We start from the raw sequence: 21224 nt of genomic DNA on the forward strand, positions 1-21224 counted from the left end.
GTTGGAAAGAAAGTGTAATTTTTGCATTAAAATTTTGGTTTTTTTATTTTCTAGTTTTTTCCGTTGTAATTATTAATGGCTATTTGATGTCTTTCAATTTTTTTCCTTTTGTCAATTGTGAAATTAAAATAAATATTTTATTTTACTTCTTGTAGGATTACCCAAGTTGCCAAGATTTGCCTTTTGCCGGTTGGGATTCTATTTATCTGGTAAACAAACTTTTCAAATTTTTATATTATTATTATTATTATTCTTTGTTATATGTCACATAGGAAATCATTTGTTCTTTTATGCTTAATACTGAATGATTTATTTTTTAGCATGCAAATAACTTGTTCGACTATCTTTATCTTTTAAAAACCTTAGTTGTATCATATACGTATATATGCTTGTTTATGAGCTAGTACTTTTGCTAAATAATGTCATATAGTCGTGATGTCTTATTTGCAATTTTGGGTTGAAAAAGAATTTTGATTATTTTTATTCGTAACTGTTTGTAAAAAAATAAAAAAGAGTAAGAAAAAGAATTGGTTATGTATGGTAGATTGAGCAATCTAATTCTTTGCTAGACAAATAATTAAAAAATATGTTTTATATTTAAACAACAGATCAAAGAGGTTACAAGCAAGCACTTGATGTCATGTTGATGGATAAAAAATGGGTGAAGCTTAATAGGTTTGCATTTGAATACAATATTTCATAACTGCAGTATTTAAATATTTTATGCTATTAGATTTAAAGTTTTTTTTTTTTTTACTTTTTCTATATGTAGATATACTAAAGAATTTCAAGATGGAGCCCAAAAATTTGTCAACTTGGCTAGAAAAAATGCTGGAAATTCTGATAGGATTATATGTCCATGCATAAAATGTGCCTGTTATTGTCGTCAACATGTAGACACGGTATATGAACATTTAGGGATAAGTGGGATGGATCCCACTTATGATAATTGGGTTTTTCATGGAGAAGCTCCAAATACTTCTTGAAATATAAGTGTGCAACCCAAGAGGGGGGGGGTGAATTGGAAATTTAAAAATTATCCTAGCAAATTCACACAACAAGCAATCTAATTTCTTAATAAAAATTAAAAGCAATAAGTTCAAGAAAAGCACAATAATTAAAGAGTAAGGGAGAAGAGAAACAAACACATGAATTTTTACGTGGTTTGGCAACCCCCGCCTACGTCCACGCCTCCAAGCGATCCAAGCTTGAGGATTCCACTATCCAAGCCTTTCCAAGGCTTCAACGATTACAATTGACTTCGAGGTGTCAATAAACCTTTACAACAAAAAGATTATCTCCCAATCTCTTCACTCAAGTGTCTCACACACTCAAACTCTTACAATTGAGATGAATAAATGAAGGTTACAATGAAACTCACTTAATGAGTAGATATTCAAAAATGAAGAACAAGAAAAGATTCAATGTTTGTATTTCGCAAGTTTGAAGGCTCAAGATATCACGTGTGCTTTTTGTTTTTGCTTGTTGGAGAGCTTGAAAATGAGTTGGATTTGAGTTTATATAGTTTGAGCTCAAAAACTAGCCGTTATGCACATTTTGGTCGTAACCGGATTGCCGGTTATGGACATCCAGAATTCCGCTTAATGTTACCGTTACAGCCACAATTTTAAATTTTTGAACATCCGGATTGCCGCTTTGTCAAATCCGAATTTCCGCTTATGCTCAGTAGCTTACTGCCCAACAACCGGATTTCCGTTTATCAGGATCCGGTTAGCCGCTTTCAATTCGGATAGATTCTGCCTAAAATCCAGACTTTCATTTTTCAGAATCCGGATAGCCGCTTGCTACAGTAACTGCTACAGTAAAAATTTTCTAAATTTATAGTTTGACCCCAAAACTTTATAAAACTATAGTGTGGCTCAAAACGTTATGAAAGTTTGCAAAGAGGTCCAATTTCAGAATTTTAGAATAATGCTTTATCAATCCCACAACTTTTTGAAATTATGACTTCGCCCAAACTTTGTGAAATTATAGAATGGCGCAAAAATATTTAAATAGTTTCAAATAAGTCCAAATCCGAAATTTAAAAACACTATCATTTTAGTCCAAAATACTTTAATTCCATAACATCATTTTCTTATTATAAAAGCACAATTCATAAATCTTTGCTTAATAAATACATGTGGTTTGTTATCATCAAAATCAATATTTTTAGCCATATAGGCTAACGATCTCCCCCTTTCTGATGATGACAAAACACATTCAAAACTTTAATCTTGTTATGAAAAAGCTCTCCCTTAATCAATACAAGTTAAAAAATGATTTGAAAATTGTTTAACAAAACTCCCCCTGCATACATGCATACTCCCCCTAGATACATGCATATTTTCATAACACTTTTTATAACACATATTAAATCATTCTCCCCCTTCATCATAAAAAAGAATAAAAGAATAAGAGAATAAGAGCTCCCCCTATCAATCATCAAAATCGCAAGATAATCATATTAGTTCAAAAATATCCATAAGCATAAAAGAATCCATATAATCCATAACATACGATCAAAACAAATCCAATCATCCAACATAAATAGTCACAACACTTCGATATCATCCAAAACAAATACATAAACCGAAAAGCATAATAATAATCCATAGAGTCGAAAATAAAAGAACACACAATGCAGTAAATGAAATGTAGGTGTGTCCAAATACAAGCATAAGAAACTACTCAGGTGGTGAGGATGGAGGTGAAGGAGGTGGATACGGATATGGAATGCCGAAGTGCTCGAAGAGAAGACGCTGTCTATGAATGAGCTGCTGCTGCTGCTCCTGCTGAAACTCAGTCTGCCGCACCGAAAGTGTCTGCACCTCATCCATAAGCTACTGAAGAGTAACATCTCCAGAGGTAGGAGGCCGTGGAGGTGATGAAATGGATGCAGAGACATCAAGAGCTGAAGCAATCATGGGAGGATCTCGGCGTCTACGTTACCCCCGAAATGAGAGTGAGAAAATGGGTAGCTGATCGGCTGGAACCACAGCATTAAGTGGCCGATCATCACTTCGAGCAAGGAAGGTAAACTTGTTTTCAGAGTATTTGACCCAAGTGCCATTTTTCCACTCAAAGCCTAAGTCGACAATGGCATCATCCCCTATACCCTTAGACGGTCTACACGACGGTTCTTTAATCGGTACATCAAAAAATTTCTGGATTTGGGTAATGAAATGACCATATGGATGGGAGCGGGTAATCAACTTAGGTATACTGAGCATGTTTCGGACAATGGTATATCCTAATTCAACTGGACGATGTCTAAGAATACAATCAATCAAGGCGACATCCATATGAGAGACCTCATCCAAATGGCCTGATCTAGGAAGGACAATACTCTGAATAAAATGAAGTAATATTCGAGATTGAAGACAAAGACATAGGTTGCGAAAATGGATAGTACAATCTTCATCGGAAAGGTTGACACGACGACATAGATTCTTAACAGCATCAATATAAACATAGTCATCAATGTCAGGAGGTTTCCTAGGTGAAAAATATTCTAGGCCATCATCGGAAGATCCTAGGATGGGGTTCAACTTCGAATCATCAAACTCAATCAAAACTCCTCCAACTGTGGTGATTACTCGATTCTCTTTCTCCGCGGAACAATCCATATTCGAGTAAAACACTTTCACCAAGTCAGGATATACATTTTCCTCAACAACAAGTGCATGAAGCCAACCAACATCTTCCAACAATTGCAATAAAGTTCTATTGCTAATACTAAGATGATTCAAACAATCCGGTAAAACAAAAAAGGTTTGGAGTACTTCATGAGTCATGAACTGTTGGTGAAAATGTTTGGCTAGATGTTTCTTGTTCTGAAAGTGTGTGGACTCGAAATTGGATTGATCGGAGGTGCCCCCTGCTTGCCGTGACCGGTTGATTGGTTAAACCGGTTCTTTGCCTTTTCTTCGAACCGGCCGAGAGCTTGACATAGTGATTTTGATGGATTTGAAGTTAAAGAGAGCAAAAAGAATGTAGATAATGAAGATTGAAAGATAGTTTGTGAAACAAATTGGATAAAAAACGGCTAAGGAGGGAGAAATCTAGAGAGAGGAAAATTGGCCCAAAACCTAGGTTGAAATTGGGATATAGAGATTTGGATATTGAAATGGATTTCAAGGATGGTTTTGAGTTCTTAATGAGATGGGAAATGATTTTTAAGACTCAATTTGATGTGAAAAAGATAGAAAATAAAGGATTTTGGAGTGAGAAAGAGAGAGAAGCAAACGGTTTTTAGAAAGAGTGAGAGAACCGGAATGCCGAATGAAGAAAGAAGAAGAACAGTTGAAATAGCTTCCGAAACCGGATTGCCGGTTTGCACTAACCGGATAGCCGGTTGTGACCAGAAGCTTGAAACCCGTAAACGGCTTGCCGGTTTGACTTGAACTGGAATTCCGGTTGTGACCAGCAAGCCCTTCACTCGAATCCGGTTTTCCGGATATCATAATCTGGCTTGCCGGTTGGATCCAGAAGATAGCAAGCGAGAATTGGCTTACCGGTTTTCCTGAACCGGTTGGCCGAAAGAGCCTAAAATGCTGCCAAAGTGCAGCTCGAATTCGGATTTCCGGATTGACAGAACTGGAAATCCGGTTTGTTCTAGCAAGCTTTCCTTGCTAATCCGGATTTCTGGTTTTTTTAACTGGTAGTCCGGTTTGAGGCAGAAAGAGAGCTCTTGAATTCGGTTTTCCGGATTTTAAGAAACGGTTATCCGGTTTTTAGGCAGAGAGAAGGCCTAGCAAATCCGGTTTTTTGGATTGATAAATTCGGTTATCCGAATGATGACCCGAGAGTAATCAATACGAGAGCGGTTTTCCAGATTAGAGAAAGTGATAAACCAGTTTAGTCATGGAAATCTATTTGGCTCTAATTGATTTTTGGCAAGCTCTTATACTTGTATTACACACACCATTTTATTTTTGGCTTCAAAAATTGATTAATTTTAAATCATTTTGAGATTTAAAACTTTTCAATAAGCCATTTAATGCATGAAACATAAAATCATAAAATTACAACCATATCAAGCTATCTAAATCATGAAGCATAAATCCATATAATAACAAACATATCAAGCCATGTAGTAAAAGATAAATCAAGATGCAATATTCATCATTCCAAGCTCATGTCTTATCTTTATAAAAAGCTCTTCGCTAAGAGGTTTTGTAAAGATATCCGCAAGCTGATTTTCAGTAGAAACAAATTTGATTACAACATCTCCTTTTTGAACATGATCTCTAAGGAAATAATGTCTAATTTCTATATGCTTAGTCCCAGAATGTTGAATGGGATTTTTGGAAAGATTTATAGCACTAGTATTGTCACACAAGATAGGTATTTGATCAAGTTTAATGCCATAGTTTCTAAGGGTTTGTTTCATCTAAAGAATTTGTGCACAACAACTACCTACGGCAATATATTCTGCCTCAGTGGTTGAAAGCGCAACTGAGTTTTGTTTCTTATTAAACCAAGAGACAAGAGAATGACCTAGGAAGTGACATGTTCCACTAGTACTTTTCTATCAACCTTATACCCAGCAAAATCAGCATCCAAATAACAAGTTAAATCAATATGAGTTCCTTTAGGATACCAAAGGCCAAGATTAATGTTGCCAAATAAATATCGAAAAATGTGTTTGACAGCAAGCATGTGAGACTCTTTAGGACAAGATTGAAATCTAGCACACAAGCATACACTAAACATAATATCAGGCCTACTAGCAGTCAAGTAGAGTAAAGATCTGATCATACCTCGATATGTCTTGATATCAACTTCCTTACCTTTCTCATCTTTGTCCAGCTTGATGCTAGTACTCATAAGAGTGCTTTTTGTCGTTCCATTATCATAGCCAAATCTTTTGAGTAGATCTTTCACGTACTTGGCTTGGTTTATGAAAATTCCTTCCTCGTTTTGTTTGATTTGAAGTCCAAGGAAGTACTTCAACTCTCCCATCATACTCATCTCAAACTCTTGGCTCATACATGATGAAAAATCTTTACACAACAACTCATTAGTAGAACAAAAAATAATATCATCAACATAAATTTGAACAATAAGTATGTCTTGGTTCTTATACTTAACAAAAAGAGTTGTGTCCGCTTTTCCCATTGAAAAATCGTTATCCAACAAGAGGTTTTTAAGCCTATCATACTAAGCTCTAGGTGCTTGTTTTAAACCATACAAAGCCTTGGATAACTTATACATATGGTTTGGAAATTTTTCATTTTCAAAACTAGGAGGTTGTTTCACATAAACTTCCTCCATTATATATCCATTTAAGAAAGCACTCTTGACATCTATTTGATATAAAATAAAATCCTTATGACATGCATATGCTAACAACATCCTAATGGATTCTAATCTTGCTACAAGTGCAAAAGTTTCATCAAAATCAATTCCTTCTTCTTGGTTGTAACCTTGAGCCACTAATCTAGCTTTATTTCTTCAACCACACTGGATTCATCCATTTTGTTTCTAAATACCCATTTAGTGCCTATAATGGATTGATGTTCTGGATTAGGAACTAACTCCCACACATTGTTTCTCTCAAATTGATCCAACTCCTCTTGCATTGCCATAATCCAAGATTCATCATTTTCCGCATCCGCAAAGGATTTTGGTTTAATTTGAGAAATAAATGCAGCATGCTCACATGTGTTCCTAAGAGATGATCTAGTGGTAACACCTCATGAGGGATCTCCTAAAATTACATCCTTAGGGTGAGAGGATACATACCTCCACTCCTTAGGGAGTGTTTGTGAAGTACCTTCATTTTGCTCTGCATTTGTTTCTTCATGATATTCTTCTTGAATTCCATGTGGCGCGTCTTCTTGGTTGTCATTCGATGCTTCTTCTTGTTGTTCTTCTTCTGCATTATCATCAACAACAACTTTCTCCATAGAGGAGGGGTTAGACTCATCAAATGTAACATGTATAGATTCTTCCACAACTAAAGTTCTTTTGTTATAAACTCTATAAGCTTTGCTTGAATTTGAATAACCAAGAAAAATGCCAATATCAGATTTTGGATCAAATTTACCAAGATTATCTTTCGTGTTCAAAACAAAACATTTGCATCCAAACACTTTAAAATAGCCAATGTTTGGTTTTCTATCTTTCCAAAGCTCATATGGAGTTTTATTAAGATTAGGTCTAATCAACACCCGATTTAAAACATAGCAAGCGGTGTTGACGGCTTCAGCCCAAAAATACTTAGGCAAAGAATTTTCATTCAACATGGTCCTAGCCATTTCTTGCATAGACCTATTCTTTCTCTCTACTACTCCATTTTGTTGTGGAGTCCTAAGTGACGAAAATTGATGTTCAATGCCGAAGTCATTACAAAAATTTTCAAATGCATGATTTTCAAATTCTCCACCATAATCACTTCTAATACAAGTAATAGAATAGCCTTTTTCATTTTGAACATTTTTATAGAAAATTCGAAATGCATCAATGGCATCATCCTTATTAGCTAAGAACAATACCCATGAGTATCTAGAATAATCATCCACAATTACAAATGCATAAAATTTGCCACTTAAACTAGCATATCTAGAAGGTCCAAACAAATCTATATGAAGCAATTGAAGTGGTTTTGAAGTAGAGACATGATTCTTGCTTTTGAAGGAAGTTTTGATTTGTTTTCCAAATTGGCATGCTTCACAAGTTCTATCTTTTTGAAAACTGATTTTTAGAAGACCTTTTACTAAATCATTTTTCACGATTTTTGAAATCAAATCCATGCTTGCATGACATAACCTTCTATGCCACAACCAACCATCATCATGCAATGCGGAGAGACATTTATCATGTATTGATGCACAATCTATATTAATGGTATAGACATTTACACATCTATTTCCTATAAACAAGACTTTCCCATCACATGCATTCTCAATAATACATTTTGATTCATCAAAGATAACTCTATATCCTTTATCACATAATTGACTAATACTAAGCAAATTGTGTTTCAAGTTTTCAACCAAACACACATTTTCAATGAGAGTAGAGGATACATTACCGACATTTCCAATCCCGATGATTTTTCCTTTTGAATTATCTCCAAACGATACATCTCCACCATTTTCAATCTTAGTGTTGAGTGTTAGAAAATGTATATTTATAAAGGAGAAAATCGTCATTTTACATTTCAAGTCTTACTAACAACCCTTACTTTTATGTATTTAAGGTTCTTGTAATTTAATTATGTGTGTTTTATTTTAATTAAGTATTTTGTGTAGTTTAGGGGCATCATAGTCATTTCACAATAAACGAGAGATCAAACGGTAAAACGGACATCACTTTTGAACTCAAGACGGTCGAAAACCTTAAAAGGAGCATAAAAGGAAAAATGGCACTGTTCACATGTACGGTACTATTCACATGTACGGTATTGTCTACGTTACTGTTCACATAGACGGATCGATGACGTGGCATTGACCGATGATGTGGCATTGACTGATGAGGTGTCATGATCCTGTTGGTCTAAAATTCTTATGAACTGTTGATGGTGACGTGGCAGCATATTAGTGGACCAAAACTTGCGCGTACGGTACATGCATTACACAGGATTATTTTCAACCAAACCGCGTTACTGTTCAAAGCCGGGTCAAACTGTGTTACTGTTCACCCGCGTGGTCAAACCGCGTACTGTTGACTGATGACATGGCGCAATCCTGAGCGTCCAAACTGTTTTTAATCCGATGGCCATGATTTACTTCATGTATCTATAAAAAGGGGGTCTCTCCCCCCTAATTTGATAGCTCTGAATCCATTTTTGGACTCCATTTTCTGTAATTCCCTCTCCATCTTGTATTTGCTACGTATTTTAATAAATTTTCATTTTGCTCCTAGTTTAATTATGAGTAGCTAATTTTCTTTCAAGCTTGGGTTGAAGGTGAAGTCTCAACATGTGTCATGGGCTTTATTTGGTAAATTTATTTTCTCTTCCTCTCTAATTTTTGTGGATGTTTTGACTTCTCGTAGACAAATAATAATAATCTTGTTTAGCACCGCCTTGGTTTCACTGGCTCCCTAATACAAGGTTATTATTATTTGGCACGGTAAGCCCTTAGCACCATATTGATTAGAGCGTGGTTCATGAGGTGTGGATTCCCCCCTCATGATTTAATTGGCATTAATAAGGATTATTAGCCCATGATGCATGTTGATACTGATCCAGATACCCAAGTACGTCATTTTAATAAAATTCTCTTCAATTTATTCTCGCCATTTCAATTCCAATTTTAGAATTTATTCTCGCCATTTTAATTTAAGTTTTAGCATATTCCAAATCATTTCCATCATAAATCCAATCACCCATTTACAAAATTAATTATACACACAATTAAAATCCACCTCATCGTGGGATCGACACTCGTCACCATTGATCTATTCTACAATAGATTCGTGCGCTTACGAGTACATTAAAATTTGCACAACAAGTTTTCGGCGCCATTGCCGGGGAGGTAAGTAATTTTAATTCGTAAAATTAATTTTTGTGAATAATTTCTTTTATTTGTTTTCTTGTATTTTTTTTATAATTAAAAAAAAGAAAAAAAAGTGAATCTACATTTAAAGGTTAGTATTTCTTTTCTTTTTCTCTTCTTTAAAATTCTGTAATTTATTTTCAATTTATTTTTTTTCTTTGTAATTTTTGTTTATTTTATTAATTTAATTTTAGTTAATTTATTTCACGTATTTGTTTTTGTGTATTTTTATAGAAAGGTTGTAATAGCGCAATAATATTAGTATCGTAATTTCTCCCTCTTCTTTATTTTTATTTGTTTTGTTCCCATCTTTATTTTTATTTTATTTATTTTGCATGCATGGTCGTAGGTCATTATTACCTAATCTTGAACCTATAGACCTTGAATTAGAAAAAACACTTCGCACACACAGGCACATTAAAAATAAATTTGGAATGGATTTACAAGCACCACAGGAGAGGCCATTTAAGGATTATTTCAGTCCTTTAGCTAATTTGAGTACATCATGCATAAGATACCCAAATGTAGCTTCTAGGAGTTTTGAACTAAAACCTAGTGTGCTAAATTGTCTCCCAACATTCTATGGCCTAGAAAATGAGGACCCATATAATCATCTGAATGATTTTCATGCCATTTGTCAAACTTTTAAATATAAAAATTTTTCAGACGATGATGTTAAACTCAGATTATTTTCATTTTCTTTAAAGGATAGAGCTCGTTCATGGTTAAATACTTTACCTGCTAATAGCATTTCATCATGGGAACAAATGGTAACGAAATTTTTGAATAAATATTTCCCAGTGCATAAAACCAATGCTATTCGCAGGGAAATTTCAGAGTTTACCCAGAGAGAAGACGAGCAGTTTTTCGAAACATGAGAGTGATTCAATGGGCTACTCTTGAAGTGTCCACATCATGGGTACGAGAAATGGCACCAATGCCAATACTTTTTGGAGGGATTATTGCCGAATATGCAAGAATGGCTAATGGCAACAAGTGGAGGAGAGCTAATGTCAAAAAGTGCATCAGAAATTTAGGAATTCTTCCAGCGACAAGCGGATAATTCCTAACAACGGAGTCGATCACTCAGGAATACTAGAAGAATTAAAGGAGTGAATGAGATTCACATTGGAGAGTCAACTTCAGGAATAAAAAAAGTTAAGGAGATGGTTGAAGGTCTTGCTCGACAAATAGCATCGTTATCGACTGCTAAATCAACAGAACCACATGACCATGACTCATACTCAGATCAAGCCAATGCCATAGGTGTAATGAGAAAACTATCAAATTACAACCCATACTCTAACACATATAACCCTGGATGGAGAGACCACCCCAATTTTTCATGGTCTCAAGGATTCCAACAGAATGGACCAACAGCTCCAACTCCACCAATTGCTCAAATTCCTCAAGCCTCTCAGCCACCATTCAGACCATACAATCAGAATCAGAACCACTCTCAACCTAGACTATGGGAGGATGCATTCCAGAATTCAAGAATGTTACTCACTCCACGATTGAGCAGCAGAACCGCACCATTGATGGACTACGAAATGAGTTGAGAGCAGGCTTCAACTCACAAGCTCAATTAGTTTCAAGCCTCAAGAAGATGGTGGGACAACTTGCTTCTTCAGTTCAGACCTTGGCAATGACTATTGAAAAAGGCAAGTTTCTAAGTCAACCAGTGCCTAATCCTAAAGGAGTACATGATGCAAGTACCAGTTCACCACAGCAGCATGGAGAGGTCAAAGCAGTCATGACCTTGCGAAAAGGAAAAGAAGTCGACAACAAAGTGGAGATGCCCATGACAAAAGAAAATCAAATTGTACCTGTGAATGTTGAGGACTCATCACCGGATGAGAAAGAAGAAACCAACCCACGAGAATACGTTCCCAAAGCTCCATTTCCTCAAAGGTTAGCTAAAGGAAAAAAGGGAAAATCCACAGGTGAGATTCTTGAAATCTTCAAACAGGTAAGTGTTGACATCCCTTTACTTGATGCTATTAAACAAGTTCCATCTTATGCCAAGTTTCTTAAAGACCTTTGTACTAAAAAGAGAAACATTCATGTTCAAAAGAAGGCATTTTTAACAGAAAATGTTAGTTCTATACTCCAATATAAAATTCCTCTAAAATGCAAAGACCCAGGCTCCCCCACTATCTCATGTAGCATAGGGAACCACACAATTGAGAATGCTTTGTTGGATTTAGGAGCTAGTGTAAATCTGTTGCCTTACTCAGTATTTTTGAAACTTGGACTTGGAGAATTACACCCAACTCCATTGGTGTTACAGCTTGCAGATCGGTCCACGAAAATACCTCGTGGTATTGTGGAGGACGTGCTTATCCAGGTAGACAAGTTTTATTTTCCTGTTGATTTCATTGTAATTGACACTCAACCAATACAGGATTCAAGGAAGCACATCCCCATTATTCTAGGCCGACCTTTCTTGGCAATTGCGGATGCTCAAATTCAATGCAGGACTGGAAATATGCAGTTGTCCTTCGGCAACATGACTATAAAGCTGAACATCTTCAATATTGCCAAACAACCTCACAATGCATATGATGGAATTATTGATGTCGATTTAATAGAAACAATAGTTGATGACACTTTTCTTTCAAACCTTAGTGATGATCCTTTACAAACATGTTTAACTCACTTTGGTTTGGATTTTGATATTGACAGATCAGTCGATGAGGTCAACGCCCTACTTCACTCAGCACCATCCATGGACACTAATAAATGGAAGTCAAGAGTTGAACAACTAGCACCATCAGAGAAGAACTCATCCCATCATCAGAATCACCACCAAAACTCGAGCTCAAACCATTGCCCAACACATTGGAATATGCATTTTTGGGAGAAGAAAGTACTCTACCGGTAATCATCTCATCATCCCTAAATGACGAACAAAAAGGTAAGTTGTTGGATGTTTTAAAAGAGCATAAAGGAGCATTATGATGGACCGTAGCAGACATAAAATGTATAAATCCAGTAGACTGCATGCATTACATTCATCTTGATGAAAATGCTAAATCTACTAGGGAAATGCAACGTCGGTTAAATCCTAATATGAAAGAAGTTGTTAGAACTGAAGTCCTTAAGCTATTAGATGCAAGTATCATTTACCCAATTTCTGATAGTTCATGGGTCAATCCTGTGCAAGTCGTCCCTAAAATATCAGGAGTCACAGTAGTTACCAATGCTAATAATGAATTGATACCCACTAGAGTAACTATAAGATGGCGTGTATGCATTGATTATAGAAAGTTGAATTCTGTCACACGTAAAGACCATTTTCCTTTACCATTTATTGATCAAATGCTTGATAGATTAGCAGGCCATGAATTTTATTGTTTTCTAGATGGCTACTCAGGATACAATCAGATCCCCATAGCACCAAAAGATCAAGAGAATACCACTTTCACTTGCCCTTTTGGTACATTTACATATAGGAGAATGCCATTTGGATTATGTAATGCACTTGTTACATTTCAACGATGCATGTGTTGTGCAAATTTTAATGTACTCGCAAGCGCACGAATCTATTGTAGTATAGATCAATGGTGTTGAGTGTCGATCCTACGAGGAGGTGGATTTTAATTATATATAGAATTAATTTTGTAAATGGGTGGTTGGAATTGTGGTGGAAGTGATTTAAATTATCCTAAAATTGGAATTGAAAAGGCGATAATAAATTCTGAAATTGGAATTGCAATGGCGAGAATAAATTGAAGCGAAATCTATTGAAAAAACGTACTTGGGTATCTGGGTTCGTATCAACATGCATCATGGACTAAATAATCCGTATTAATGCCAATTAAATCATGAGGGGGGAATCCACACCTCATGAACCACGCTCTAATCAATATGGTGCTAAGGGCTTATCGTGCCAAATAATAATAACCTTGTACTAGAGGGCCGGTGAAACCAAGGCGGTACTAGACAAGAATATTATTATTTGTCGACGAGAAGTCAAAACATCCACAAAAACTAGAGGAGAAGAGAAAATAAATTTACCAAATTAAGCCCATGACACATGTTGAGACTTCACCTTCAACCCAAGCTTGAAAGAAAATAAGCCACTCATAATTGAACTAGGGGCAAAATGAGAATTTATTAAAATACAAAGAAAATACAAGATGGAGAAGGAATTACAGAAAATAGAGTCCAAAAATGGATTCAGAGATATCAAATTAGGGGGGGAGGCCCCCTTTTTATAGATACATGGAGTAAATTATGGTCATCGGATTAAAAACAGTTTGGACGCTCAGGATTGCGCCACGTCATCAGTCAACAGTCCACGGTTTGACCACGCGGATGAACAGTAACGCGGTTTGACTCGGATGAACAGTAACGCGGTTTGGTTGAAAATAATCCTGTGTGATGCATGTACCGTACGCGAGATTTTTCATCCACTGATATGCTGCCACGTCACCATCAACAGTACATAAGAATTTTAGCCCAACAGGATCGTGACACCTCATCAGTCAATGCCACATCATCGGTCAATGCCACGTCATCGATCCGTCTATGTGAACAGTGTTGTGAACAGTAACGTAGATAGTACCGTACACGTGAATAGTACCGTACATATGAATAGTGCCATTTTTCCTTTTATGCTCCTCCTAAGGTTTTCGACCGTCCTGAGTTCAAAAGTGATGTCCGTTTTGCCGTCTGATCTCTCCTTTATTGTGAAATGACTATAATGCCCCTAAAATACATAAAATACTTAATTAAAATAAAACACATGTAATTAAATCACAAGAAGGTTAAATACATAAAAGTAAGGGTTGTTAGTAAGACTTGAAATGTAAAATGACGGTTTTCTCCTTTATAAATATGCATTTTCTAACACTCAACACACCCCCCAACTAGCTTATTGCTGGTCCCTAGCAAATAAAGCGAAAACAAAATTCAAATTCAAAATAATTTTTTGTTAATAAAAATACTCATATTTATTTCATCAGATTAATGATAGCAATCAAATAAAAGTATAAGCATTATCTCCAGTCTAAAGCAACATCACACCCACATCAACCATCCACATGAATCAACCCAGTAGACTTTGTTATATCTGCTTTCAAGAATGACATGTCAAACCCCAAAATCTCACTGGAAGTGGTGACACTCTCACAATTAAATAAACCCACTAAAAATAGTCACTCCAATGAATGGTAATTGAGAGAGAAAATAATAAAGAAGTGATATCACATGCTCTCACCAAGATGAAATAAATATGCCCTCAGCTTAGAAATAATACGATCTCAAGTCAAACAAAAATGCTAGTCAACCCACTTTATTTATCCTTTTTTTTTATTATGCATCACTACATCTTTTTAGCTCATATAACTAGCTTCTACTTCAAACTATAGTTCCCTAAAATCAAGAAGGACTTTTATTAGGACGTAACATAGGCTAGGGACATGGCTAACAAAGAAGGGAAATAAGGAAAACAAAGTGTATGTTTGAGAAAAATGCAGAGAATTTTTGTTTTTTTAGAAGTTGCAAGGTGGATTTCATCTATTATTTTTATTTTTTTTTTCTTTTGAAACAACAACTTTTTTTTTTTTTTTGGTATAACTTTACTAAACAACATAATTATTACATTTTCTCAAACATAAATAGGTGATGGAACTTATAAGACATTAGGTAATATTCCAAATTGGAGTGGGTCAGGATGATAAGTTGACAAAGAAAAAGGTTTTTTTTTTTTAAAGGCTCAAAAGGGTTAACTATGGATATTTAATAAAAGAGATGGCTAGAAAGGCTCAAACGGATCAAAGATGGCATTTCCATCGTCTTTTAGGGCTCTAAATAATCATCCATATCTACTAGTTAGATGGGCCTCCCAATGTAACAACACACATTTTTTTCTCTTTTTTTTCTTTTTTTTTTTACAATTTTTTTTAAGGGTTAACTCAAAAGCAATTTAGAGATCGTGTGTAAAATAATAAACTGCTAAGCTGTATAAAGAGTGGGCAAAAGGGTTATTCTCCAAGAAAAATAATAGGCTCAAAAACTCACTTGGTACTTATTATGACATATTCATTCCTTCAAGCAACTCACATTTGTCTCCGACATCAACATGTAGAGTAGCAAACATAACGTAACATCACTTAAGACCAAAGATAATACAAATACTAAAATTTGAAATTAATCATGTCATCCAATGTTAAAACAAATCACACAATTTTTTTTTTCAAACAACATTCTACCCCCCAACCTATTCTAAGCATGAAAGGAAAATATGCATGCAGAAATGTGAAAATGATGCATAAAAACTAATTAAAAAAGTTACACGTAAAATGATAGAAAACGAAAATGATTTTTTTTTTTAAAGAAGATGCGTTTCTAGAGGAACTACACTCCATATTCAGCCATCTTCAACTCAAAAGTTGGAAAATGTATATTTATAGAGGAGAAATTAAAAAGAAGAAAAATAAACATAAACACATAATAAAGAAAAAGAAAATGTCTGAATTTTTTTTTTAGTTTTTTTTAATTTTTTTTTAAACGATGAAGATGCGTTTCTAAAGTCACTACACTCCATATTCAGCCATCTTCAACATAAAAAGTTAGCAACAGTTAGTTTCTACAACAAAAAATTATTAAAAACTTAACCAAAATTCCACAATTGTCGACTGTTCCCTCCCCCCAACCAGAACGAAACATTGTCCTCAATGTTTGAAATGAAAGAAGTAGAGTTTAGAAGACATCACTTAGGTGGTGCAACACAGAAGAAAATATTTACAGGCGGAGAGTTAAATCTAATTTGTACTTCTTACTGTGGCTACTGTTACCATCATTATTTGGACGCTCCAACACAAAGGTCCAGGGGTCTGGCTCCGATCGATAAGGTTGTAACATATCAAGTAGCTCATTAGCAGTGTGAGCACAAATAAAAAGTTTTTTCACATTAGAAGGAATGAAATAGTTTTTTATTGCATGGTTAAGAAATGCGATAAAGCCATCATAAAAGTTATTGACATTTAACAAACCAATGGGTTTCTGGTGAATGTGCAGATGGGCCCAAGATGCTAGTGTGATAAGTGCCTCTAGTGTTGCAAGATCTCCTGGAAGGAAAATAAAAGCATCAGCATGATTAAGCATTTCAGTGATTCTTTCTTGCATACCTGAGACGACTAACTCTTCTCCAGTTGATGAGTCAGACGAACTACCCAATGGTTTTAGGACTCTTGGGATGATGCCTAACACTTGACTTCCTCTGATAAAAGCTGCTTCTGAGACCATTTTTGATAACCCTCGGTTACCTCCTCCATACACCAAGTGTAATTTTCTCGCTGCTATGCTTCGACCAAGATCTATGGCTGCCTCAACGAACTCTTTATGTTTGCCATAGGTAAATCCAGAAAGCACACAAATGTTCTTGAATTGTCTATTGGGAGTAGCTGCCATTGCGATACTTCTCAAAAACAATTTGTGAGTGCTTGACAAAAGATATCACATTTAAGAGTCTTGGTGATAGTGGGTCATGGTTGTGTATGAGATAATATGTCAGTGTCAAATAACGCGTAAAGCACGTGGCTCGCAAGTCAAAAAGAAAAAAATAAAAAGGAAAAAGCAAACAGTAATAAAATTATTAAAGACAATAATGCAAACAATAAGACAATAGTGAAATAAAATAACAATAAAGTAAAAGGATATTTACAGGTAGTTGCGACTGTGGCTCACATCTTCCTCTGGTTTTACGTCCAGAAACGGCTTGAACGCCCTCTATGGGTCGAGGATAGGCTTCCTATCCAGTTTTCTTATAAACTGGCAAACAGGGTCGTTTATAGTCAGATTCCCGAGACTATATCGTGCCTGCTCTTTCTAGAATAATGGCCATAACTGGAGAATCGCTCTTTGCACATATCCACTGGGATGCGTTTCAAGAGACAAAAGGATATCATCCAATGACTCCTTATTCAAGCCATCCCTAATGAATTGAATCTTATCTTCCCTGTTATCAGACATCATTCCTAAAGAACATGGGTTTTTATTGCAACTCATTCTGGAACACTTATGACAAGCAACAGAAATTCTTCGAGCTCGTCGTTTTCTTGCATAATTTCCTTTACCACAACCAGGCATGTATGCAATAAATTTTGGAGGTAACTCACCTGCCGATCGTACTTTCGCCTCAATTAACCAACGGATATCAACAGGTATGTTATTCCTCATGAGCAATCACATGCGTTCGGACCGAGCTTTATAGATCGTAAGGAGGGCATTCTGAGGAAGTGAAGGGAATCACTTGTGAAGCTTCACTAGAATCTCGTTTCTATCCATACCTTCACCTCAGAATATCAGTTATTATGGGAAACTGAAGTAACCGACTTGATTGTCACGGAGTACTGTTATCCGCCACTTCATCGGGGTAACAAACTAAAGTACACAAACAGAAAAACAAATTAAAACACACAAAGAAAATTAAAATCGTCCTCTTATTGAATTTACCTCAAGCTCCAACTGGATGTCGTAAACACTTCTCTCAATATCTCTGAGTTGGCTTTCTAGACCCTCAACATAGGCTACTAACTCTGGTGGTTGTAGAGCCCAAATGCGATGTGTTTTACAAAATTGAATCTGCCTTTTGAGATAAGTTTTGATACGTTGAAGTGGTTTAAGAATGTTCAGGAGGAACGGTTTAAGTAAGGTACTCATGATTAAAAACGATAAAAGAAAACTTAATAGTTAAATAAACACACTTATGCAAAAATAATTTCAATTAGCAGAAGAATAATATAAAGAAAGAAAAAAAAATCAAATCAACGAAAAGAAAAAAAAATCAATTCAAATCTAGTGGGTCACTCAAATTTATTTCGGTGTCTTCTCCATGTGGTTGGTATTCTAGATATGGCTTTAATATTTGACCATTAACTTTAAACGTGACACCATTCTTTGGGTCCTTAATTTCAATTGCCCCATGTGGAAAAACAGTATGAACAATAAATGGGCCAGACCAACGAGAGCGTAACTTACCTGAGAATAGGTGCAAGCGAGAATTGAATAAAAGCACTTTCTGACCTGGAGTGAATGATTTTCTCATAATTTGCTTATTATGGAAGACTTTCATTCGTTGCTTGTAAATCTTGGCATTTTCGTATGCATCATTGCGAATTTCTTCAAGTTCTGCCAGCTGTAATCTTCTTTCTGAGCTGGCTTGCTGCATGTCAAAATTGAATTTCTTGATGGCCCAATATGCACGATGCTCGAGTTCCACAGGTAGGTGGCAAGCTTTTCCATACACTAGCCTGTAGGGTGACATCCCAATCGGGGTCTTGAAAGCCGTTCTATATGCCCATAAGGCATCATCAAGTCTTAATGACCAATCTTTTCTGTCCGGCCTCACCGTCTTTTCTAATATGTGCTTTATTTCTCGATTGGAGATCTCAACTTGGCCACTGGTTTGCGGATGATACGGGGTCGCCACTTTGTGTGTGATTGAATACTTTGTCAAAAGAGCTTTGAATGCTTTGTTACAAAAGTGGGCACCACCATCACTGATTATTGCTCGAGGGAATCCAAAGCGTGAGACAATGTTGCTTTTCAAAAATGCTATCACCACCTTGTGATCATTGGTCCTACATGGAATTGCTTCTACCCATTTCGATACGTAGTCAACAACAACCAATATGTATTGATGGCCAAAAGAAGGGGGAAATGGTCCCATGAAGTCGATACCCCATACATCAAAAATCTCAACCACTAAAATTGGATTTAGTGGCATCATATTCCTTCGTGTAATGCTCCCCATTCGTTGACACCTATCACATGAAGAACAGAAAGTGTAAGCGTCTCGAAATATAGTTGGCCAATAGAAACCACATTGTAAAACTTTAGTTGCTGTTTTCTTAGCACTGAAATGGCCTCCACAAGCTTGTTCATGGCAGAATGAAAGGATATTCTGAATTTCACTTTCTGGGACACATCGTCTAACAATTTGGTCTGCACAATACTTGAACAAATAAGGGTCATCCCAAAAGAAATTCTTTATCTCTGCAAAGAATTTAGCCTTATCTTGCTTGGTCCAATGCTCTGGAAGTTTACCTGTAACAAGATAATTAACTATATCAGCATACCAAGGTAATACTTCCACATTCATTAATTGTTCATCTGGAAATGACTCATTCAATGGTAATGATTCTGTAATTGTGTCAAAATGGAGATGAGAGAGGTGATCTGCCACAACATTCTCTATGCCTTTCTTATCTTTGAATTCCAAGTCAAACTCCTGCAAAAGTAACACCCAACGAATTAGTCTGGCTTTTGCATATTTCTTTGTGAGAAGATATTTAAGAGCAGCATGATCCGTGAATATAATTATTTTACAACCAATGAGATATGATCGAAATTTTTCCAATGCAAACACTACTGCTAGCATTTTTTTTTCAGTAGTTGAATAGTTCAACTGTGCATCATTTAATGTCATACTAGCATAGTAAATAACGTGGGGAATTCGATCAACTCTTTGTCCTAATACTGCTCCTACTGCATAATCAGATGCATCACACATTAGCTCAAATGGTAAGCTCCAGTTTGGGGCCTGAATGATGGGTGATGATGTCAACAAATGCTTTAATTTTTCAAACGCAGCAAGACATGAATCATCAAAGACAAAAGGTACATCCTTAGCAAGTAGATTGCATAAGGGTCTAGAAACTTTGTTAAAATCTTTAATAAAACGTCTATAGAAACCAGCATGCCCGAGGAAAGATCTTACTTCTCTAACTGTTTTGGGTAGAGGAAGATTAGAAATGAGATCCACCTTGGCTTTGTCAACCTCAATACCTTTGCTCGAAATGATGTGACCGAGAACAATACCTTGTTTTACCATAAAATGACATTTCTCCCAATTCAAGACTAAGTTCTTCTCGGTACATCTCTGCAGAACTAGTGTTAGATGATGTAAGCATTGATCAAATGAATCACCAAAGACAGAAAAGTCATCCATAAAGACTTCAAGGAATCGTTCAACCATATCAGAAAAAATGCTTAACATGCATTGTTGAAATGTAGCAGGTGCATTACATAATCCAAATGGCATTCTCCTATATGCAAATGTGCCAAAAGGGCAAGTGAAAGTAGTTTTCTCTTGATCTTTTGGTGCTATGGGAATCTGATTATATCCTGAGTAGCCATCTAGAAAGCAATAAAATTCATGGCCTGCCAATCTATCAAGCATTTGATCGATAAATGGTAAAGGAAAATGGTCTTTACGTGTGACAGAATTCAACTTTCTATAATCAATGCATACACGCCATCCTGTAGTCACTCTAGTGGGTATCAATTCATTATCAGCATTTATAACTACTGTGACTCCTGACTTTTTTGGGACAACTTGTACAGGACTGACCCATGAACTATCAGAAATTGGGTAAATGATACCTGCGTCTAATAGCTTAAGGACTTCTGTTCTAACAACTTCTTTCATATTAGGATTTAACCGACGTTGCATTTCCCTAGTAGATTTAGCATTTTCATCAAGGTGAATGTAATGCATGCAGTCTACTGGGTTTATACCTTTAATGTCTGCTATGGTCCATCCTAATGCCCCTTTGTGCTCTTTCAAAATATCTAACAACTTACCTTTTTGTTCGTCATTTAGGGATGATGAGATGATTACCGGCAGAGTACTTTCTTCTCCCAAAAATGCATATTCCAGAGTGTTGGGTAATGGTTTGAGCTCGAGTTTCGGTGGTGATT

The 21224-nt window shown here is 35.9% G+C and overlaps 1 protein-coding gene across 1 annotated transcript; it reads right to left on the bottom strand.

The window, feature by feature from the left end:
- Window positions 1-11181: 11181 nt before the first annotated feature.
- On the bottom strand, window positions 11182-20958 carry LOC127901838 (uncharacterized; the record flags this gene model as incomplete). The annotated part of the gene is made up of 6 exons (XM_052439857.1): window positions 11182-11203; window positions 11954-11992; window positions 18605-19148; window positions 19395-19751; window positions 19953-20148; window positions 20875-20958. Coding segments are annotated over 6 exons (1242 nt in total), but the record flags the coding sequence as incomplete, so codon positions are not given.
- Between the last annotated feature and the right edge of the window lie 266 nt (window positions 20959-21224).

This window comes from Citrus sinensis, chromosome 4, assembly GCF_022201045.2.
Source record: "Citrus sinensis cultivar Valencia sweet orange chromosome 4, DVS_A1.0, whole genome shotgun sequence".
In the NCBI taxonomy this organism is placed as follows: Eukaryota; Viridiplantae; Streptophyta; class Magnoliopsida; order Sapindales; family Rutaceae; genus Citrus; species Citrus sinensis.